The 24687-nt window shown below is 43.8% G+C and overlaps 1 protein-coding gene across 6 annotated transcripts in view; it reads right to left on the bottom strand.

The window, feature by feature from the left end:
• Positions 1-24687, bottom strand: part of MTM1 (myotubularin 1) — a 112147-nt gene that overhangs the window by 56493 nt on the left and 30967 nt on the right. For 5 of the 6 annotated variants that reach the window (XM_061179438.1, XM_061179441.1, XM_061179443.1 and 2 more), the window contains exons 2-4: positions 17320-17392; positions 14651-14723; positions 12869-12963 (exon numbers count right to left, since the gene is read on the bottom strand). In XM_061179438.1, coding sequence (XP_061035421.1) covers positions 12869-12963; positions 14651-14723; positions 17320-17382 — 231 coding nt within the window. In that variant the 5' untranslated portion in view covers positions 17383-17392. The remainder of the gene's footprint in view (positions 1-12868; positions 12964-14650; positions 14724-17319; positions 17393-24687) is intronic. The other variant, XM_061179442.1, reaches the window with a different exon arrangement.

Raw genomic sequence — 24687 nt, 5'->3', positions numbered from 1 at the left:
ATGGTCCTACCCTTTGACTCCATAATTGCACTCCTAAGACCTTATCTTACAGCTGTGGAGCAACAGGAGGAAAAGCTACATGCGTGAAGATGCTCGATAGAGCCAGAGGTGGTCATTGGGGTGAAGAAAATTAGTCAGTCAACTTGATGGAATAAGCACGCAGCTACTAAAATAATTATGGTACATGGAAAAATAAGTTTAAGTGCAAAAAAGCAGCATACAAAATACAATGTGACTACAATAATGTAAAATATATATTCATATGGACAGAGATAGAAAGGGCTACACAAATTTTTTAAGCCAATATCTTTTTTTTTTAATTAATTTATTTATTTATATTTATTTTTGGCTGTGTTGGGTCTTCGTTTCTGTGCGAGGGCTTTCTCCAGTTGTGGCGAGCGGGGGCCACTCTTCATCACGGTGCGCGGGCCTCTCACTGCCGCGGCCTCTCCCGTTGCAGAGCACAGGCTCCAGATGTGCAGGCTCAGTAGTTGTGGCTCACGGGCTTAGTTGCTCCGCGGCATGTGGGATCTTCCCAGACCAGGGCTCGAACCCGTGTCCCCTGCATTGGCAGGCAGATTTTTAACCGCTGCGTCACCAGGGAAGCCCCCAATATCTTCTTTAATGCTCTGTTAGATGACTTTGCTAACAAATATTTTAAAAGCTGCTTATTGAGTTTTTGTTCTTTAAAAGTTGTCCTCTGGGGGGAATACAAATAAAGTTAATTTCTTCTTTTACTTTAAATCCTTCTCTTTAAAACACAATACAACAAACTAAGCATCTCTTCACAAAATATAAATATAGCTCATGGGTGTTCTAGAAATTAAAAAAGTATAAGACTGTGGTGTATCCATGCCATGGGATACTGCTCAGCCACAAAAATGAATGAACTATGGATACACACAACGACCCGGAAGAATCTTAAGGGCATCATGTTGAGTGGATAAAGCCAATCTCAAAAGGTGCTGTATGGTTCCATTTACATCATTCTTGAAATGACGAAGTTTTAGAGCTGGAGAACACAGAAGTGGCTGCCGGGGCTGAACGGAAGGAGGGCGTGGCTATAAAGGGAGCATAAAGGCTACAAAGGGAGTTCTGCAGCAACAGAAGAGTCGCATATTTTGACTGGTGGTGGTGGTGACATGAATTTACACATGGCATCAGATGTCACTGAACTGTACGCAAAAACACGCCAAAAATGAGTGCATGCAAAAACCGGTGAAAGTCAAGTACAGAGTCTTAGTTAACTATACTGTGCCATTCAATGTCCTGGTTTTGATAAAGCAGTGCAGTTACTGGAGAAGCGGGGTGATGGGTACCCAGGAACTCTCTGGACTATTTTTCCAAGTTCTTGAGAGTACATAATTATTTCAAAATAACGTTTAAAAAGTGTGAGAGTATGGCTATCGTGGTGAAGAGAAAAGAGCACAAACTCTAAAGTTGGACAAAATTGCTTCCAATCTGAGTTCTGACATTTATTAACTGGATGACTTTGGCAAGTTACTGTATCTCTCAGCCACATTTACCTGTAAAATAGGCATGATTAGAGATAATGGACTTAAAGTAACTGGCATGATGCCCAGTACATGGTAGCTAGATAACAATGCAAGTTATTATTATTATTATTATTATAGCAAAGAATATCTTAGTATGTGAAAGACATAACTGTGCTCTGCAAATATAGCGGACCAGTATGCTGTAGCAAGTAGTTACAGGGCTTTCTGTTTGCACCTATAAGGAGGCATCTTTTAGCTGGTGCCATGCGGTGAGACCCCTCACTCCATGACTGAATTCCAAATGCTTAGAGATTAAAGACACTACTCAGTAACCATCTACATATGTAGCTGAATATTATAATGTATTTACTTCTCAATATAATCTAGTTACTAAAAATATACTATCAAGGGACTTCCCTGGTGGTTAAGAATCCACCTTCCAACGCAGGAGACGCAGGTTTGATCCCTGGTTCGATCCCTGGGTAAGATCCCACATGCTACAGGGCAACTAAGCCTGCGTGCTGCAACTACTGAGCTCGTGCGCTCTAGAGCCCGCGTGCCACAACTAGAGAAGCCCGCAGGCCACAATGAAGACCCAGTGCAGACAAAATTTAAAAAAAAAAAAGAAAAAGATATTAAAAAAAATACTATCGGGCTTCCCTGGTGGCACAGTGGTTAAGAATCCACCTGCCAATGCAGGGGACACGGGTTCGAACCCTGGTCCGGGAGGATCCCACATGCCGCGGAGCAACTAAGCCCGTGCGCCACAACTACTGAGCCTGCGCTCTACAGCCCACAAGCCACAACTGCTGAGCCCACATGCCGCAACTACTGAGGCCCGCGCGCCTAGAGCCCGTGCTCTGCAACAAGAGAAGCCACAAAAATAAGAAGCCCGCGTACTGCAACGAAGAGTAGCCCCCGCTCGCCACAGCTAGAGAAAGCCCGCATGCAGCAACGAAGACCCAATGCAGCCAAAAATAAATAAAAATAAAAATAATAATAATAATAATAAAATACTATCAAGCAGTCTGTTACTATGCTTAGATTATGTTGAAATTTACGAGTGTCAATTCAACTGTACTCCTAAATATCAAACTTGTACCTAAAAAAACATAGAGTAGATAATAAATAAAAGTCTGATATCCTAATATCAAGATGGAAGCAAGAATGCAAATTTAAAAAGCAGAAGGATTAGAAGTGAGTGAGACCTTACTGTTCTTTGTCCCTGCAGCGAGAAAATTCCTATAGTTCTGATTACCCTGACCCAACACATACCAGAAAATGGGACACCGAGGAGAACCAGCTGGCTCCTGACCAAAGGCACCCAGAGTCTAATGAGGCTAACCTGCCACATTCTCCCCGAATGACAGGTTCAAGATCAGATAACCCAGCAAGCCCAACTGGAAGATCCAGGCATAGGAAAATTAGCTTTACTCTCTAGAAACCTGAGTCATCACTATCTAAGTATCATTAAATATTTAAGGATTCCCAAAGGTCCATTCTAACTCAAAATCTATTCCTCTGTACCTGTACGTATCTAAAATAGCTGAGAAGTAAATGTAACAGCTTAAAAGATGCAATCATTTGCCTTCTCTCTCGAGTGCATACTGAGTAACAGAAACTACTGGATGCTAGGGACCACGGAGAGAAATAAGATGTAGGTGCTGCCCTCACAGAGCTCAAGGCCCAGTCTGGGAAATGAGACACATGTACCCAAATAGCCACAATGCTAGGTTGTAAGTGCCAAGAGCCATTTAAAAAAATCCAGACGAAGTGGAACGGGCGGTCAGAGGGCAGGACGATTTCTTACTGATGGGGTCACAGGATGGCTCTGCTGTGATGGCAACGTTAAAGATGATCCTTAAAGGGTGGAATAACAGCAGCTGGAGACTGGCCTTCCAAAAACAGGTAACAGTGACAGTGGCTACACGTGTGGGGAAGCATGGGAATTTTATTTTAAAAAAACAAAAACAAAACCAAATGGGCCAGGTTTAAGATCAGGTGGCAAGGGAATCCCCTGGGGAGTACCCCAGGGCTTGAATCAGGGTGACTGGGATCTGGGAAACGTGTCCTGGGCAGAGGACTGCAATGACGTAATGCTGCCGTATGCACATGCATCCGGCAGCGCTGAGCACTGCGCACCAGCACAGGGAGGGTCCACCCATTCCCTGCAGTCCTGGAAGCTAATGTTTCAGTGCAAGTAAGAGGATCACCAGGAGGGTCTGAAAGTGGAGAGTGTCCGAGGTGGAAAGCAAAAGAAGGAGGTGAGCCATGGGGAAGAATCACAGAGGCAGGCCCAAGTGTCTGGGACAACGGTGGTCCCACCAAGAGACATGAAGGGCATAGGAGGGGGTTTTGGAGAAAGATTAACATTGTGAATTTTAGACACACTGGGTTTGAGTGTCTAAACACCCTGGGTTTGGAATCTAAAAAAAAAAAAAAAAGGGGCTTCCCTGGTGGTGCAGTGGTTGAGAATCTGCCTGCCAATGCAGGGGACACAGGTTCGAACCCTGGTCTGGGAGGATCCCACATGCCACGGAGCAACTGGGCCCGTGAGCCACAACTACTGAGCCTGCGCGTCTGGAGCCTGTGCTCCGCAACAAGAGAGGCCGCGACAGTGAGAGGCCCGCGCACCGCGATGAAGAGTGGCCCCCACTCGCCGCAACTAGAGAAAGCCCTCGCACAGAAACGAAGACCCAACACAGCCAAAAATAAATAAATAATTAATTAGAAAGGGGTGGGACCCGAATTTAAAAAAAAAAAAAAATGGTCATGAAGAACGTAGGGGCAGGACAGGAATAAAGATGCAGACCTACTAGAGAATGGACCTGAGGACATGGTGAGGGGGAAGGGTAAGCTGGGACGAAGTGAGAGAGTGGCATGGACATATATACACTACCAAATGTAAAATAGATAGCTAGTGGGAAGCAGCCGCATAGCACAGGGAGATCAGTTCGGTGGTTTGTGACCACCTAGAGGGGTGGGATAGGGAGGGTGCGAGGGAGGGAGACGCAAGAGGGAAGAGATATGGGAACATATGTATATGTATAACTGATTCACTTTGTTATAAAGCAGAAACTAACACACCATGGTAAAGCAATCATACTCCAATAAAGATGTTTAAAAAAAATAGAAAAAAAAATAATAAAGTGAAAAAAAAATAAAAATAAAAATAAACACCCTGGGTTTGACTGATAATCAAGTACAGATATCCAGGAGGCAGCTGGAAATGCAGAAGTGGAAGATTCCCAAAGGCCCCTCAAACTCAACATGCCCAGAACTAAGCACATGATGTTTCTCTCTCCAAACTACATCTTCCTACCTCACTGGCTAGCACTCCATCCGTCCAGTGACAAAAGCTGGAAACCTACAAGTCATCCTTGACATTCCCTTTTCCACTAGCCTTAATCCAATCTCCATGTTTACTTCTTAAATCCATCTTGAATCTGTCCGCCTCTCTCCAATTCCACCAGCAACTTCTCTGGGCCACTGGAATAGACGCAGGGGTCTCTTTGCATCTACTTCTGCTCCCTTACAATCTGCCCACCACACAGCAGCCCAGGTCATCTTCTACAGAAGTAAATCTGATGCTACCATCCCTCTGCTTAAACCATTTCCAAAGCTTTTCATTGCTCAACTCTAAAAACCTAAATCCTTAACGGGGTCTACAAGGCCTAGGTCATCTGGCCACTACCCACCTCTCCTACTCACCCCCTTGCTGTTCTCCCAACCCCCAACCCAGCCACACCATCACTTTTTCATGCTCCCTTTGGTCCCAGGTCCTCTCCTGTGCTGTTCTCTCAGCTTACTGTCTCCGACCCAGTCCACGCCAAGCATCTAGGGAACTGCTATTCATTCTTCAGACCATGGGTCAAGCATCATTTTCTCAGGACAATTTCCCAGGCTCCTCAAACGACTGCCCTCCTGTGCCGCTCCCAGGCAACACTTAGCATAGCCTGTTGTTACACCCTGGTGTGATTATCTGATTCATGTCTGTCAGTCCCACCGGAACCTAAAGCTTCATGAGGGCGACACCGTGTCTGTTGTGCGTGCCACTCTATCCCAGTGCCTGGCATGGTGCTTGGCACACAGCAGGCTCTCAAATAGTGAATAAAGAATGAAAGGTCGGGTCTGGCGCTATAGAGTTGGAAAGCAACTGACAAGTGAGAAAGAAGAGGGTAAGGACAGGGGAAATAGACATTCAGGGGGTGGGAAGGAGAAATGAACTGCAATAAAGGCAAAAGGACGCATGGAGAAAAGGACAAAGAAAGCGGGAGTAAGCAGCAATACCGACTGATCACTGCAGAGAAGGTAAAGCACTGACAGTCTACCAAGGTCTACAGAACTGAGCAGCCAGAGGGGAGCTTTAACAGGGAGCATGAGCCAGGCCATGAGAGGTGACGGAGCTAACAGTCCGGAAGCAGAAGCAGCGTGTGTGCACTCATTTTTTAAAAAGTCTAGCAAGGAAGGGGAAGAAAGAGGATGGTACTGCAGTATCAGGGTAGCAGGGATGCAAGAAGGTGTTTTAAAATAAAGAGACTTGAGCAGGTCTGCGGGCTGGGGAGCCCATGAAAACCACACACGTAAGACACAGAGTAACCGGTGGGGCACTAGGGCTCCAGAGGGACTCGAAGCAGAAAGGCTCTCTTTGTAAAAGAAGACATCTAGCTCCTTCCTCTGAGATGGCAGAGGAGGAGGAAAGGAATTTATGGGAGCTCAGCGAGGATGACTTTTAACTTTGCAACAAAGCAAGAGATGAGGTCTGCAAAGGAGCTCAGAGGGGTCTGTCACTGGTGTAGTGGGGAATGTGATGAGAAGTCGATCTGAGATGGAGAGAATTGCCAAAGCAGCCACGAGCCCCTTTCTGAGGTCTGAAAGCCCGAACTTGTAGTGGAGCTAAATGATCACTTAAATCCACTGTGTGACTTTCAACAGGAGGGCTCAGTAGCGCACAGCCTCTCGAGCTTGGTGACTGGCAAATTGGGAATGGATGGCAACAAGGGGCAAGGGGACCTGGGGTATCAGCAGGGACTGTTTTAACCTGAAGATCTCAGTCGTTTTGCAGCAGCAAAATAAAGAGACGATTTAAGACTGAAATTTAAAAGAAAACCTAGAGTACAGATCCTACGCTCCCACTGACGCTCCTACTTACAGACACTCTAGGATGTTTTACTATTATAGTCTTTTTAGCATTATTTCACCTCTTTTAAAATGAAAAAAGGTGCTAACTCCATTAGACGGAAGGAACTAAAAAAGGACAATGTTGAAAAGTTTCCAACGTATTTTTTTGAAAAGAAAAATATTATAGGAACCCTTTTTGTTCATGCTTGTAATAAAGCGGGAGGCAATACAGGTCTGCCACTCGTGTCAGATGCCAGCTCTTGGGTGGTACGATACCTCGCACCTGCCCAATGCTCGTTTCAGAACCAGATATTTGAGAGGCAGAAACGAGGGCCATCCATCCACCTTGATTCTCCAAGTCCTGTCTCCGCGCTGGTAAATCATCAAAAAGCAAAGTCAACAGACCCCGTCATGTTAGTCACTCCCAGAAATACCTTTACCCAGTAAAAGTTAACATGTGTTCTGTCCTTAAAGAGGGTCTTGAATGGTATTCAAGACTCTTTAGGTAATACTCTGCCTAAAGAATGAAAGCACTACGGTCCTATCTCTTAGAGGAAACCCTAATGACAAATTTCTCCTTGAATTTAATCCAGGAAGAACGTACTGCTTCCGACTGTCAGATAATGAAAAGTGTACACACGACACGCTGCTCATCCCACCGGCAGTGCTAAGGGTTATCATCTGCTCATATGTGCATCTCCGGAACTCCATCCTATTTTTAAAGAGGGGTTTGTGGAATGACCGGGAGTGAGACCCAGGAACTTTCAGATGGTATCTACCACTGATGGGGAGGGGGGAAAGGATTTCTTCAGCTGGGGGGGTAGATCCACAGGTGTTTATGTTATTCTTTACAAACTTTCTATGTTAAATATTTCAAAATAATTTTTTAAAAAGTGGGGGTGTGAATGGCAGAGATGGGTGGGGATGAATATGTATGAGTTCTAGTGGAGAAAACCGCCAGGGCAGAGAAGCGGAGGGCCGGTTTAGGGAACAGTGAGTAGGGCACCTGTGCCAGCATGCGGGGTGTACAGAGGAGAGAGGTGGGGAGGCGACTCAGGGCTGAGCTGCAGAGGACCAAGAACACCGAGGAATCTGAAATGAGGGAGGAAAGGAGCCACTGAGAGTTTCCAAGTGGGGGGCAGGGAGAATGTCTGTAAGAATGTCTGTGGGAGCCAGAGAGAACGCAGTGGGGAGAAGACGCCGGCAGGGATGGGACAATGAAGACTGCAGAGGAGAACGGAGGAGGGGGGAGGAGGTGACTCCACGGTGACTAGAAGAAGAGTAGCACCATCTAGAGAAGCAAGAACACCCAAAGAAGGAAGTGGCAGGGAGAAAAAGCAGGAGAGTTTTGGCTCGGCTGTGCACCTGGGATGCCAGGTGGAAAGTCAAGGGATCCCCAGCAGGTAGTGAGAAAGGAGAAGCTGGGGCCCGAAGAAAGGTCGGTGCTAGAAAACCAGGACCGGGCTGGGGGGACTAGGGAAGGGGCCGGGCGGCGGCTGCTTTGCCCGGCAGCTGCCGTCAGATGGGCTGAGTGCGTGGGCAAGAGCTCGGCAGGCTCTAAGGAGCTTTGCTGACACACAATGCTAACTGGAGAGAAGCGAGTGCAGCCGGAAAGTGGAGGAAGCTGTGGGGAGAATGAATAGAGAGAAGTGTGCTGAGGGCCCGGGAGCTGGAGAAGCTTCCACCAGGGAGTGGAAGGGGGAGTGGAAGCAGGAGCAAGAGAGGGACCGTCTCCACAGCCTCTGTTCTCGCCGGGGCTCCCAGCGACCTCCCCATGGCCACCCTCCGGGGCCTCTGTTCCTTCTTTATCTCACTGACCCTTGCAACATTTCACTCCCTTGTCCACTGCCTTCCTTCTAGAGATTTCGCTCTTCTCCCCACTTCCACCAAAGCCTTGTCTTACAAGCCTGCCCTCTGCTCTGCGGCTTCTTCCCCTCCCCGCCCCGAAGAGCCGGGCTCCCCGAGGCTCCCTCCGCAGCCGCATCTCTGTTGGCCATTTGGTCCCCTCAGGTAACCCTGTGGCTAGACCCGGCTGTTACGGACACCCGTACGCTCATCACTTCAGCAGCTTCAGACTCATGTTTCCAATGGCTCCTGAGCCATTTCCACTTCGCACTCACGCAGCTGTAAGTCTGCACATTCAGACTTGTCCCCCGGAGGCTCAGCTCCAACCCATTCCTTCTCCTGTGATGTCTATTCCCACGAATGGGAGCGGCTGCAACCACTCAAGCCCAGAACCACAGGGGTGATCACTGCCGACTCCCAACTCCAAATGCCACCCAGATCCTCCTGCCTGGCTCATGGCTGTTCCCTCCTTTCTACTGCAACGTGGGCTTGATTAGGACCTGCTCGCCTGGAATACGGAGATAACTTCCTGGATGGTCTCCCTGCCTCCAGTCTCCCCCTCCCCCAATCTGTCACACATGCTGCGACCCGACTTCCCTTCCTGAAACGCATGTGTCGTTCCCCACGTGACACGCACACTGCTGAATGGTGACTGATGACATGCTAGAGGCTGGCTAGGCTTCCAGCTTCGTCTCCTCCCTTCCCCTCCACACTCCCGCTCCAGCACATGCCTCCGCCCCTGCCGCAGTACACAGGCCCCTCCATAGCACTGGACCCGCAACGTGCAAAAGCGCCCTATAGAGCCTCCTCCCTCTCTCCCTGCTGTCCGGGAAATGGTCCCCCTTCTTCGAGACTTGGTTCGAACATCATCTCGTCTACAAGGCATTCTGTGACTCAGCGTATAGCTAACCCGCCTCTCCCTTGTAACCTCATGGCACGATGCACCCGCCGTGGGCTCTGCCACACGACACCACACCTGTTCGTCTCCATGTCGCGCACCCGGCACCGTGGCAGACTCACCCGGGTGCTCGGTGAGTGTCTCTGGGATAAGGATACGGCCGCATGAATGAACAAAGGGTTAATCTGTCTTTCTCACCCACCACAGCGCCTGAGCCCGAAGTATTCCTGTGAGGGAAACTGGAAGCGGTCTTGCCCCCGGGGAGTCCACAGATGACAGAGTATTACAGGCCTAAATAGCCTCACTGGAGTCACGAGATTGAATGCAAGGTCAAAAGGCGGCTATGGGATTTCTCAACGCCAAACGCAACGGTGGTGTTCGGGACCACCAGGTCTCGCCACTAGTGAAGGCCAGAGAGCGTGACAAATAAATACGGCTGAATTCCTTCCCTGCCACGTGCCACGCTCCGTCCTCGGCCTCACGGCTCGGCGGCGAACAGACACAAAGCATCCCCGGCCTCGGACGGACGGGAACGAGGCAAAGCAGTGAAATATACAAAATAGGAGGCAGTGGCAAGTGCTCAGGAGAAACAAACATAAAAGGGGGAGAGGAGGAGGGGGAGGGGTTTGGGACCTTTAGAGCCCGTGGGCAGGGGAGGTTTCCCAGCGATAAGTGTGAACACGGGGACATGAACACAGAGAAGGAGTGAGGTCTTCGGCGGAAGCTGGCGAAGCCTCCAGGGAGGACGTGATTTTTGAGGTGGGTTCTGAGGGACGAGAGGGCACCCAGGCACAGTGAAAACAGCCCAGAAGGGTCTCAGGTTCTGGGAAGAGGGCCGGGGCTTTGTGCAGCTGGACAACAGCACGGGGAGAAGCGGTGTGAGTCGAGGCAAGGGAAGTCAGAAGGATTTTTCTGCCACACGAAGGACAGTGGATTTTATGCTGCGGGCAATGCGGATCCAACAAGAGTTTTCAGACTGCGAAGTATGCTGCTCAGAGTGGAGGGGGGAGACCCCAAAGGACGCCCAGGGGAAGAAGGCCGTGTGACAGTCCAAAGACCACGGTGCGTCTACTGCCCGGGACATCGGGGGCAGGCAACCTGCCCTTGACACCTGACGAAACAGGACAGCTGACTCCCGAGGCAGGCCGTGCTCCCACTGCAGTGTTTACATACCTGAACCACACAGGTATCCGCTTCAAAAGGCCAGTGAGATGGCGGCTCTTTGTCAAACACATGAGAGACATTCACGTTTTGCAGCAGAATCCACAATTAATGTTCTTATTTAGGACTTTGAGATACACTATGGTGACTGTGTTTTGAGGCTTCTGCATAACCACCCAAAGGGCTTGCTTTATATGATGTTTTCTGCCATTAGCTACTTGTTTTTAAACTTGGACTAAACGATGTGGCCACTCGGTCAAAATATTTATGTAAAACTTGGTGGAAGAAGAAAAAGATTAGCAGTCAGTGTCAAATGGGCATTTTATTCACCCACTCCGCGCTAATCCCTGGCCTCTGGAGTGCCGTATGAAAACAAAATAAATAAAGCTGGCCAAGTGCTCGCCCAATTACAAAAGTAATGTATGCTCACGCCAAGTGGGAGGAGGAAAACAAAAGCATACATAATTCCACCGTCCAACTATGGCAAGTACTAAACCTTTTGGTGTATTTCTTTCTGGTCTCTTTTCGACAGATAGTTTTTGTTTGGTCTCCACAGTTGAGATCACAGAACAGACACAATCTTGTCACGGCACCGCAGTTTAAATAATTTCCCCAGTTCATCACCAGTGACAGCACGAAATGGAACCGGGCATGTGTGGCTGGTCAACAACTTGCTCTAATTCGATTTTTGACGATTCTCGCATATATTAGCATAAAATCTCTCAGTGTGTCCCAATTTGACACTTGGAAGCTGTACAGAATGAGTCTCACAGTACAGTATAATATAATATTATATAATGTTATATTATACTTTTGTTAGTTCAGCCTACAGGTATGTTAACTTTTTAACCAATCCCATCCAACTACTGGATCAAATAAGCTTGAGCCCCTGTAAAGACAGACCTCTTCCATCCTTCACCAATGCAACTGGTTTTTATGAAGTAAATGTTATCTACACTAAAATTTTACATTAGCAGTTTCACTCCAATATCTTAGGCGATTAAGACTACTTCAAACCCCTTCCCCTTCCCTTTAACCCCCTTCCAAGTTAAAGGCCTGATACCAGTTACACAGTCTGTCAATAATACTCCCAACGGGTTTCTTTCTTTCCTGGGTATGTAATCATCTGTTCAAATGATAAATTCTACAATTGTTGCCAACTGTTGCCAAGGGTTGACATCCAGCTCACTGCTCTGTTAATTTCCAGAATCTTCTTTCACATTCTGGAAAACTAAAACATTTGTTCAGCTCCAGTCTTGCTTAGAAGCCTGAAGAGAGTCACATAAATAAAACGCCCAATCTCAGGACCATGGGGGTCTAGGAACACTACAGAAGTGGGCTCCCACAGCTAAGGCAATAAAAGTAATAAACAGCATTTTTCAGAATTTGGACACAAAGATGATCATAATTTTTTAAAAATCAAAAGGTGCAAACTAATCTAGATTAGAACTGTCCTGAAGAAATTCTGAGGTAAAAGCAGTAAAACAAAAGCTAGATTCCCCCAACACTCTCAACATCTCCTGCGTTTAAGCTGATGTTGGGCTCCTCTTCCATGTGCCCCGGACCTATTTATCCCTCCTCGGTCCAGCCCATCAAAATACAGCTGCCCCTTCAGGCTGGCCTGGGCAACGGCAACCCACCACATCCACCACAGGCCCTTCTGGGACAGCCTCAGCAGCTGTTCATTCATTCTTTCCCTTCTGGAGCATCTCGTCTCCATCACATTGTTCCATCAATGGAACATTCCTTGAAATACCATGGCAAACATGTTATGGCCGTGGAATGAAAAGGTAGAGTGGCACTAAGCCACACCATAGTCATCCTAGTTCTAAACTGCTACCTGGTGTTCTGTAATTGAACACTTGGAAAGTTCTAGAGCAGTGGGCCTTAACAAGGAATTCACATCAGATTCACACAGATCAGCATCCTCATCTGTGATGTTTTAAAAAATGACCGCTGTGCCTGGACCACAAGCCTGAGCATTCGGATGCAGTACATCATGGCATCTGTAGTGGCTGTTAAGCGCCGCAAGCGGTTCTCATCGGTGCTTCTGGTAAAGAACCACTGTTCTACACCTAACTAACTTCTCCAAACTAGCAAATGGGTACAGTTACAAAACTCCCCTCCCCAGATTATCAAGGACAAAACTTATTTTAATTCACTCTATTCCTACATATACAGGTGTTAGTGTTAAATGAGCTTTGCAAAAGCCAAAAATTAAGAGTTGAGAAGCAAATATACCCCCATGTTAATCTGATCCACAGTCAATCTTGCAAGGTAGAAGAGAAACAGTTTAGCATTATCTTTAACAGTTAGGGTCATCTTTATGGTCTTAGATTCTACTTACCGTTTCCAAACTTCTTAAATAAAGACGATAATTTGTGATGTAAACTCTTCCCTTAATGGGGCCATTGAAAGGACATATGTAAATAACTTCTTTGTCTATTAAGATAAAAAAAGTACCCTAAAATAATGGAAATATATACCAAGATACACAACAAATGGCACTAATTTAATATAAACTATTTGGCTAAGAATAACTACAATGTAAAAAAAAAAGTCACTGAAAAGGTCTAAAGCAAGCACTGGCAATGCTTCTACATTACCATGCTAGGTCGAATGGGGCTGCCACTACCTAGGGACAAGGTGATAACAGCTGGAGAGCAGAAGTGAAAGAGGGTACTGACGCTGCTCCCCTCAGGTGGTTGTCAAGGTAACTCGTGAACTGCAGACTTCAACCAGAGGATGGCAATTCATGTAGGACAGTCTCACGGACTCACCACCAGATCGGCTTCGAGGTCTGCCAAACCTCTAATCACACAAAACATCATGATGTTTTTAATAAATGAACGTCAGCAGTAGAAATGTTTAGATAGTCTATTCTTTCTCTTTTAATAGGCCAGAGAAGAGTGGAGCTAGATTCATTTCACATATTAAGTGAGATGAAACAGATGGCCAAGAAATTAGTACATCTTTGGTAGAATCAAACAAAAGGAGAAACTAAATCAGGAGAGTTCAGTTGTTATAATAAAATATATCTTTGTCTTATCTTTCAAGGATGTCCTTGAATGTGTTAATGGCATTTGTTTATTTGTTTATTTATCTATTTATTTATTCATAGTAATTTTGAAATCCCTTTCTCCTCAGGTGCTAAATGAAGAATACCCAGTAAGGCTACTTCATGCTCATTCAGTCAGTCACTACCTCAGTGAAGGTTCTGGCACTGATACAGAGCACCAAAACTTTAGATATGAAGATCATCAAAAGTAAGCTATCCTCTTTGTTCTTATCCAGAAATTGGGATGGACACACGCCACCGGTTTCCTTTTCAAGACTAGGATCACGTGTGCAAGTCCGTGGACATGGAATAGTTTCTCATGGTGCATGGCTAACTCCTTCACACAGGTACCACGTCTATGACCTTAATCTGATTAGCACCATGCTTTCGGCCATTTAAGCTAAACAACCCAGATCTTAGTCAATAAAATGAAAGGTTCTCTGAAACAATGGTAACTGTATCATCACCAAATGGGAATCTGAGAGGGGGGTGTCGACTCTAATAAAAAATGTGAATGCCCACAACATGAGCACTTCGCTTAGAAGCTGTCAGGTGCTTCTGGATTCTTAAGCCAGAACGATCTAGTCTTTCCAAAGTAGATACCTTCCCCGTAATATGAATTTATAATGAAGAAAGTAAGTCAACAATCAGAATGTTACATCAACATAACTAACTTCGGCTATCTGGCAAATGAAAGATATTTTAAACCACTATGGTCTCCTATATTTCAAAGAAGAGAATACTTGGACTTTAAGCCTCTAAGTTGAGGCATTTTAAAGCATACATCATAGACTGGAAAACCTTAATACCATTTTGTTCTTATCACCTCAAACCACAAGAACTTATAGCTCCAATAAGAGACTTTCAAGAGATAATCCACATTTTTTTTCCAAAATAATTCTGTCTTTGGTACAGAGAAGAAAAATATCACTATCCTGGAGAGCATGAAGCTCTTGAGAGAACTCTTTGATCAAGAAATGTAACTTCTAAAGAGTCATTGGGATTGAAGCCACTTGATCCTGCTGGACCTCTCATCAATGTACGAAAATCCTAACTTCACAGGCTCCTTACCAGTGATGCGGGCTTCGCCTGGAAGTCGAGGAAGAGCCTCACCGATATCCCGAATAACTCCATCCCTAGAAGTCTGAAAACAAAATGGTGCCATCAGGAGTAATGACATTACATTTGCACAGGATTTTAAGCAACCAAACAGAAATATCGTTTTCAAAGAAAAAAATTAGAGAAATAGTGACCATTATAGAAAATTGGCACAGAAAATCAAAACGACTAAAAAATACAACTCAGCATTCAACATTCATTAGCTGTGTTAACTTTCAGTCTGTAAATAACATTAGCACGCTTTTCAATGATATTAATTAAACACCCCTTCCAAGCACTTTACCGTTAACAGTGTTCAAGAAAGTGATAAAAAGTAAATATTAAGTGTATTCTATAGATACACATATACTGTGGCAGCTTTTTTTTTCATATTAAATATTTAGTCCTATTTTGTTGAGAGAAGGAATGAAAACTTGATTTCAATGGGGCCTTAACTGAGCGACAGTAATTACAGCATCTTCTCACGACACCAGAAAATAACAGTCACTACACACTGGGTTTCCTATTTTATTAAGATCTTTCTTCATGTAGGTGACAAGATAAGAGGACGGGGTGGCCTGTCATTGAACTTTTGAGCCAACAGGGGCCTTGGGAACCATCTACACACAAATTCTTCATGTGACTTTACTAAGTCTCTAGGCCTCCTGGCTTTACAGGTATCCCCATGCATGGTCCTCATTCAATCACCACAGCCGCTCTGCCAGGCAGGCAAAGTATTAGCCACTAAAAGTGAAGGTGAGTTCTGAGAGGCTCATTTGCCATGTGACTTGGATGCCTGGGAAAGGAGTCTTTCAATCTATTCAGCCGCCCCAGCAGATCAGTGCCAGGCACATCACTAACATCTGTTTGGGCAAAAGGTTTTTTCATTGCTGTTTTTCATTCATTTTTTTCTAGTTGTTTTCCAAAGTCACGCTGCAATTATTTCATGTACGAAGCTAGTAATCCTTGCCTCAAAGGAGTTTCGTGAACATTAAGTGAAACAAACTGCACAGGCACACTTCTGTAAAGTACTCTGAAACAAGAGAAATGCGGCTTGTGTATTTAGGTGAGAGATAAGCTGTCAAAGACGGGGGGCTCTGCTGGATTTTTAATGGTTTTAGTCTTTTTATTCAGGTACAAAATGAAAATTCCTAGCTAATTTTCAATATGTTTTAGTGCTTGTAAGCTAAGCATTTCATAAATCGGAGGGTAAGGCAAACTGTTCCCAGCCAGGAATGCCTTCTTCAATGAGGAGCAAAAACCACACGTTTTATATAAACAATAAGACTGGAAAGAAATTATCATCCTCCTTTAACACTGCCTCAAACTAAAAACAAGTATAACGAGCAAATTTAATATTCATACAGCCTTTAAATACCACAGCTCTGGGTCAGGAGAAGAAAGCGTAATTCAGCCACAACATAAGGGAAACAAATGTCTGATTAACACAGGAAAACATGGGATTAACAGAAGATGTACTTTCACAGTAGAGTAACGTTACACAAGGACTTACAATTACCTTCTTGAAGTTACTCTTGTGTTTAGAACTGATCCTCGTACCATAACAATACTAAAATACAATAAAGACTTTTATAATTTGGGGATGAAAAGGTCCTTACGAACATGACACCAAAAGCAGAAAATGTAAGAAAAGACTGATGATGTGGTTACATAAAAATTTAAACCTCTGTATTTCAAAATCCAAACACCATAAATATAATTAAAAGGCTAACAGTAAACTAGGAAAAAGTCTTATATGTTATTATTATATGTATTATAAAGAATAATATATATTATAAAGAGTTGATCGTCATAATTTATAAAGAACGCTTATAAATCAACAGAAAAGGATCCCCCAAACACCCCAGAACACAAATAGGCAAAGGACACAGACAGCCACTTCACAAAAGAATTACAAATGGACAAGAAACACACCTTTAAAAAAAAACAAAAAAAAAAAGGTACCCTTGTTAGTACTCAGGGAAATACAAATTAAAAGACACTAGTTGGCTCCCTTCTGATTGCTTGGGTATCTCTCTACACTGCCTGTGGATGTGTAAATGAACCTCTCTGGTGGATAATCGGTAATATGTATCAAAAGCCTTAAAGGGCCATGAATAAAGCTTATTTAAAATTCCTTCTTTCCAATAGTTGTTCCAATATCTCCCTCTAATTACACAATTTCTCCTTGACACCTGGAACCATTTTCTGTTAATGTTGTATTTGTTTTGGTCCTATAACTCTTTTATCCTCATAATTAGAAAATAACACCAATATTTAGGAAGGTGTTAACAGCCTGTTCAGCGGGCCCTGGCTTCCAATCTCTCCTTCAGAAAGCTTTCAGGGGCAAGAGATTGCCTAGTATCTTAAATGAAACACTGGAAGTAGTTCACAAGTCAGAGGTTCTCAAAAATGAAGTTATGTGAAAGGATTTACAAACAAAACTCACTGAACACACATAAGGTAATCAGTCTTTTACTGAACAAGGTGGGTTAATAAAACCACATGTATCACAGAATTTACATTATGTGAATAAATAATGAAATTAATAATTCAAGAAACCCAGAATGAGCACCTAATATTCAAATACGAAAGGAGAAATGAGAGAAAGAGGTACAGATAAATCTGAAAACTCAACTTACCCTCTTAATAGACTCATTCTCCAAGGAGTGTGAATTATATTTAGAAGTCGGTGCAGAGGCCATACTGGAAACTCTACCAAGAAAGACAACATTCAATATGAACGGAATTGTATGCAATTTCAAACATATTGCAATTGAGAACAAACAGGAGTACGCTTGACAGGCCCTATTTCCCTCGTAGTCTCCGGTGGGAATGAGACACACGAAGGATCAACCACAACACAGCTCATGGGAAAGAGCTCCGATGAAGGTGCACGGAACTGTGGGGGAACAGAGAAGGGGGAGCTCAGCAGAAGACACCACACATGTTCCCGGAATTTTTATTCCTAGCCTTCAAACTGTCATGGGAGAAAACTTAATGTTTACTAATTGTGCAACAGGCTTCAAATTTCCACATTTCTTAACTTTTAAAGACAGTTAAGAGGCAGCCAGGCAGAGTGATAAAAAGGGGAGACTGCTGAACTCACACTTCTTTCCCCTTTAATAATTCTGTTTTCTCTAAATTAAGGCAAGTTAAAGTGGGATGGATTTGATGGAAATCAAATTAGTAAGATTTGATTTAATCAGCATTTTCTAGGGAAAGTATATACTTCATTTAAATAAGGCATATTCATCACAATTCAGACATAAATGAAACCATCATATTCAGAATACATACAATACCTTGGTAACCCAGGGGTTTATTTAGACTTTTGAAGATGATAGCAACAACAGGAAACTAAGTAGTGCTTTGGTTATTTTATTTATCAAAGTTAATGACACAGAGAGATACATATGAAGTCACTGGTGGTTAAACCATATCCAATTCAGCAAGGTGACTGTGGATATTTATAGGATCTTTTTTGCCGGGCTCATTAAAAGACCAACCACTCACTAACAAAATCTGGCATGGAGAACATTACCACCCCTTGGCACAAAACCTAGTGTGATTTGATAGCTGTGCACTGCTGCTCAATGTCCTTAAGTAAGGCCTGAGAGGTGACAAAAGATGCAGATGAGGGTACCCATCAGGACAAAGAGGCAGCAAGATGGCCAGGTGAGAACAATCTTACAAGATTAGCACCGCCAGGCTTCCTCCACCAGAGCTCAGCTCTCCAAGGGCAAGGCTGGGGGTCCATTTGGGTCACGGCAATCTCCTGGCACACGATGACACTCATAACTACTTGATGAACGAATGACTGATTATGTGCAAAACACACACTATTGTGAAACATGATGATGCTCTGAGCTTGTATATCAGTTCACCAAATCCCAGAACACTGGAACTAGGAAACTACTGCAGAGGCTTCAACATGAACACTTAGGGCAAAATAAAATACTTCTTTATAGAAAGGAATACTAAACTTAAAAGACCTGAAACTATTAAGAGGTAGCACGATCTAAAATTAGAAATAACTTTTTAAAAAAGATTAATGAATAACTCTAGAATGAATTAAATGCAGACAAAATAGTTCAGACAATATAGCCTTGAAAAACCTCTCTAATCGTAAATTCAAATCCTGTCAAAATAACCTATTATTCTCTGAGACAGCAGAACGGATGAGATGGACTGGATAGAGCAAGTCAGATGTTTCTGCTCTGAAATTATTCTACTGACTAAACAATATTACATATTTGGGGGATTTTCATCAGGAACGGATATAAAATTACTTTTAGTAATCAGATGCTATAATATTTAAAACATTTTTATCATATAAGTCAATGTCTTCAAACACATGTTAAATTATTACTGTCAAGTCAACGTAAGACATTTCAAATGCTGGGTTACGTAATCAACTCAGTCTTCACGGTCCTGTTTATAAACCATAAAAGAAAGATGAGTCTTCCTGTTTTCATCAATCCTCATTTAAAAACTTCAATTTAAAATGAACTAAATAGGGACTTCCCTGGTGGTCCAGTGGCTAGGACTCCGTGCTCCCAATACAGGCGGCCTGGGTTCAATCCCTGGTCAGGGAACTAGAGCCCGCATGCCACAACTAAGAGTTCACATGCTGCAATTAAAGATCCCGCACACCGCAACTAAGACCTGGCGCAGCCAAATAAATAAATATTTTAAAAAAATAAATAACATGAACTAAATATAAGAGGGAAGTCCTCCTTTTCCCCTTATTTTTAACTATCTGATTGAGCTATAACTCACATACTATATAACACACCCCTTTCAAGTGAACAATTGAACAGTTTTAAGTATATCTGCAGAATTGCACAACCATCACCACAATCGGTTTTAGAACATTTTCATCACTTCCCCCGAAAAACCCCATACCCATTAGTAGTCACTTATCACTCCCCATTCCCCCAGCCCCTATCACATATTTGCTTTCTATCTCTATAGATTTGACCATTCTGGACATTTCATATAAACAGAATCAAATAATATGCAGTCTTTATGTCTAAAGCCCTCATTTTTAGAGTTACCCTAGAAAATGCTATTAAAAGCTGGATTGAGTACAAAGCTGAGAAATCCAAGGGTCTGGGTAACATGGGTTAGTTCCATGATGAGGTTTGCTTTCAAATGTCATCAGTGAGCCTCTCTTTGTTGAAAGGTTGCAACAGACCCTTGAAATGTACAGGAGCTGGAGCAGCCTGACACTGAACAGCACAGGTACTGAGCCGACTCCACTCAAATCCCAACTGTGCAATTCACTATTTGACCTTGGGTAGATTATTTCACTTCTCTGGGCTTCAGTTGCTATTATCTCTATCTTACTACAGCATAGTCGGGCAAAATGAAGTAATACACGTGAAGGGCTTAGAACAGTACATGATATATTTGCTAACAAATTATTAGCGTCCTTTTCAACAATGAAAGGATAATAACTGAATGCTGACGCCACAACCAATTCTTCTACAAATTAGGTCTGACCCTAGAAATACTAGGAAGAAAGTTAACTACCACAGGGATAGTGCGTGGCCAGTGGTGAGCTAGCTATAAAGCTTCTCTTGAAAAAGCACATGGAGGGACTTCCTTGGTGGCACAGTGGTTAAGAATCCGCCTGCCAATGCAAGGGGACAGGGGTTCGATCCCTGGTCCGGGAAGATCCCACATACTGCGGAGCAGCTAAGCCCGTGCGCCACAGCTACTGAAGTCTGCGCTTCAAGAGCCCACAAGCCACAACTACTGAGCCCGTGTGCCACAACTACTGAAGCCCACACACCTAGAGCCCGTGCTCTGCCACAAGAGAAGCCACCGCAATGAGAAATCTGCGGACCACAATAGAGTAGCCCGCGCGCAGCAACAAAGACCCAACGCAGCCAAAAATAAATAAATAAATAAATAAATAAATAAATTTATATTAAAAAAAAAAGTACATGGAAATACTGTCTCATTTGGACCCTGGGAAGCACCTGAGCTGTCTCTAATATACATATCTTCATCTATAAAATATCTCTGTTGGTCTAAATGGGGTTCAATAATAATTAGAAGCTATAGTAAAGTTTACAAAAGTCAGCTACCCTTTTGGTTATAGTGTATTTTGCCCCAAACCCCTAAAGATCAAGCTTCAATCCTTTTTATTTTAAAAAACATTGAATTTGGGCTACCTTGGCTTTAAAGTGAAAATTGAAACTTAATTCCCTATATATATGCTAATTTCAGGAATCTAACCAAAGGTAGACTTCTATCTTTTTTGATCCTGAAAAAAACTTTTGTGATGATTTAAGCCCAGTCTTCTCCTATTACAGAGAAGATGACAGGAAAGCCTAGAGAGGGCAGGACAAGACCCCAGCGTGAGTCAGTGGCAGGACCAGCTCTAGCTGACGTCTCCTAACACGGCAGTATCCTTTCCACCCAGGGAAAAGTGCGTCCAAGTGATCTCTATTTTTCAAGAAACCAGGTTGGATGAGACTGGTCCCAGTCTCAGTAGAGAAGGAGTTTTAGAGTAAGAAACATAGTTAGGAAAACTCATCTAGGCAAGCAATCTCTGAGATCCCCCCCAACCCCTTCAAATAAAGCTACATAAAGGTGGCATTATTTAAAAAATCAAATTTTAAAGTCACAACATGGCCTCAATTGTGTCTCTCTTTAAATTCAAGCCAACTAACCTCAATGGTCTCACGGTATCTCCCTCTCTGTCCCTCCCTCTGTGTCCCTTCACCTCTCTTCCCCCTCTCCCTCTGTCTCTGTCTCCCTCCTCTCTTTCTCTCTCTGCCCCTCTCTCTCCCTCTGTCTCCTTTCCCTACCACTTACCACCTTTCAGATAACCTGTTGCTGCTGTCCACCCCACACACCAGAATACAAGCTCCCACCAGAATACAAGCTCCCACCAGAATACAAGCTCCCACCAGAATACAAGCCCCTACCAGAATACAAGCTCCCACCAGAATACAAGCCCCTACCAGAATACAAGCTCCCACCAGAATACAAGCTCCCACCAGAATACAAGCCCCTACCAGAATACGAGCCCCCAGCAGATGAGGATTCTGGTCTGTTTTACTTAATGCTGCAAGTTACAGCACCTGGTACAGTGCCTGGCACCCAGTAGGTACTTAATAGGTATTCATTAAATGAATGAATGAACTGGGCTTTAATAAAGACTCAGCCAAAAAACTTAACTGTTGTTTGCCCGGTATTTCACTTAAGCCAGAAATTTATGCAAGCCTAAAAAAAGGGTAAAACCAATCCTTGGCTAATCAAGACGCTCAAGGCACCACGGCTCTGCGCAGCAGAATGGCATTAACTTCTGGCGCCTTGAAGCACCATAAGGAACTTGCACCAAAAAGAACCTACCACCCTGCACTACAGACTTTACAATGGAATAGATATTTCAAATTAAGGTACAAAGACCTCTTCCCCCACGCCCTTCTTCCAGACTAAGAAACTGCTCCCCTCCCCACTGCATATGAAAAATAGGATTTCACAAAACACCTGCGGCAGACGTAACTATAAACGCTCTCAAATAAATAAGGACCATTTTTACCCTTACTGGAAACATCTAAAAGCAGTAGAATTAGAAAATAAATTTGACCTCCACCTCATTGGGCCTTTGCAAGCAAAATCTAAACTCCAAGGGGAGCTCAGTTGCCATGGTCACCGATTTGCAATCGATGGCCCTTGATTAGGGGTTTTCCCGCACTTTCCGTGTACAAACAGTGACGAAAGGCACACAGGCCTTCCTCTTTGGATTTTACTCGCTGTGCTTTCTTACTCTGTGTTGCTGTTTAAATGAAGTTTACAGGTGATCTCTCTCTGGAGGCTCCCTTGAGAGCTGTGGGAACCTACCCAGTCTGCAAACCGACTTCGAAAGGCTGCCAGCGAGCAAGAAGTCCTGCACAAGCAGCCTCTGAGTCCAGAGTTCCAGGTCTTTCGAAGGGAGCTTTCTTTACTTGGAAGTCGGTTTTGAAAAAAATGCCAAATACTCAGGGCAGAGCTGCTCAGTACTCCCAGACCCAATGCTCCCCTTGTTATAAAACAAAGTTGTGCAAAGCCCCTTTGGCTAGCCTGCAGTGAAAGTCAGGGATATTATCAAACCAACCACAATTTTAAAAATCATCAATATAATGCCTGAGCTCCAGGATAAAGGAGAAATATAATAAAAGGACAGTGATTTATAATAACATATTTTTCAATACAAATTACACTAAAAACAAAAACACCCCCGTTTCCAATTTGGCCTCTAGGGGGAGTTTCGCCCCCAGTGAGAACCACTCGCAAAGAGAGTTCTGTTCTGCACCTGAATGCCCAGAAACACAGGATTTACAAGACTAACTTGTGCTGACTTTTGCATTAAAGTTGGTCTGACTGTAGGCCACCTCGGAGGCAAGAAATGAAAAAGATGTGTTAAGATGCGCTCATCCAAACCACCCCGCACCAAAGAGAAATGTTCACGCCCCAGCCATTTAGAGAGCAGGAACAATCAATTCAACCTCTATACTTGCTCATCCCACGTGAAGACAAACAATGAACTGCAAAAGTAGGAGTTTATTTCATCTTTATACATTTTGCTTTGAACGAGGGTTGCAAACTTTTTCTGTGAAGGGCCAGAGAGTAACTATTTTAGGCCTTGTGGCAGCTACAGGCAATACGGAAATACAGGGGTGTGGCTGTATTCCAGCACGATTTTATTTACAAAAACGGGCTGCCACCCTCTGCCTTAAACTATCAAAATAAAGTTATTTCCAAGTGAAATTTCTTCAGCCAAAGTAAATAATAATGTCCTTTTTTTTAATCTTTTATATTGTTTTATTAATACTTCTACCAGCAGTCTGTGTGCACTTTTTTTTTTAACATCTTTATTGGAGTATAATTGCTTTACATTGTCGTTAGTTTCTGCTGTATAACAAAGTGAATCAGCTATACGTATACATATATCCCCATATCTCTTCCCTCTTGCGTCTCCCTCCCTCCCACCCTCCCTATCTGACCCCTCTATGTGGTCACAAAGTACCGAGCTGGTCTCCCTGTGCTATGCGGCTGCTTCCCACTAGCTATCTGTTTTACATTTGGTAGTGTATATATGTCCATGCCACTCTCTCACTTCGTCCCAGCTGACCCTTCCCCCTCCCCGTGTCCTCAAGTCCATTCTCTACGTCTGCGTCTTTATTCCTTTCCTGCCCCTAGGTTCTTCAGAACCATTTTTTTTTTTTTTTAGATTCCACATATATGTGTTAGCATACGGTATTTTTCTCTTTCTGACTTACTTCACTCTGTATGACAGACTTTTAAACTAATATGTAAGCCATTAACCCCACCATTCGTAGCTTATACCTTGTAAAAACGCACTATGACCAGCTGCAAAATTGTGTGACACAGCTGAAAAAAGGAAGGGAATCTGTATTCGGACCAGTTTGGCTTTCAAATCCCGATTTTGTCACTTGGTTAATAATAGTCATTCGACCTTGGACAGACTGCAGTTCTGTCTGTGAAATGGGCATGATACTACCTACTTCATGGGGCGGTGATAAGTAACGTGTAAAATGCTGGCACGGCAGAGGGCAAAACAGAGGCACTCAAATACCAGGTCCCTTCCTCTTACAAGAGATGCTTTGAAGTCATTCCTCAAAGTGGCGCTGACACACTAGGCCGGATTTTCCATAAAATACACAATATCTAACACTGCCTAACCATTCTGCACACATTTTCTAAGATAATCCACCTAATCTTGGCAGAGCTCTGGACAGCCTTAAAGCAGGTTATTCTCAAAGCATGCCTACTTCCACTAAAAAAAAAAAAAAAAAAAAAAAGACAACACTCAACTCCTAGCCCAGGGAAACTTTCCATGGGATCCCTAACATGGAGATCTTGCCTCTTTGCCTTCTATTCTGACTCAAGGATATAGAAATACACTAGAGGTCTCAGAGTAGATCTAACTGTAGTTATTCCAAAAGAGTAGCCCCTGTCAATGTTAAGTGGCTTATTGTCCAAAAAGA

This window comes from Eubalaena glacialis, chromosome X (assembly GCF_028564815.1).
Source record: "Eubalaena glacialis isolate mEubGla1 chromosome X, mEubGla1.1.hap2.+ XY, whole genome shotgun sequence".
NCBI classification, from domain to species: domain Eukaryota; kingdom Metazoa; phylum Chordata; class Mammalia; order Artiodactyla; family Balaenidae; genus Eubalaena; species Eubalaena glacialis.
Note: the sequence above shows the minus strand (reverse complement) of the source record. Positions and strands in the feature narration are given on the sequence as shown.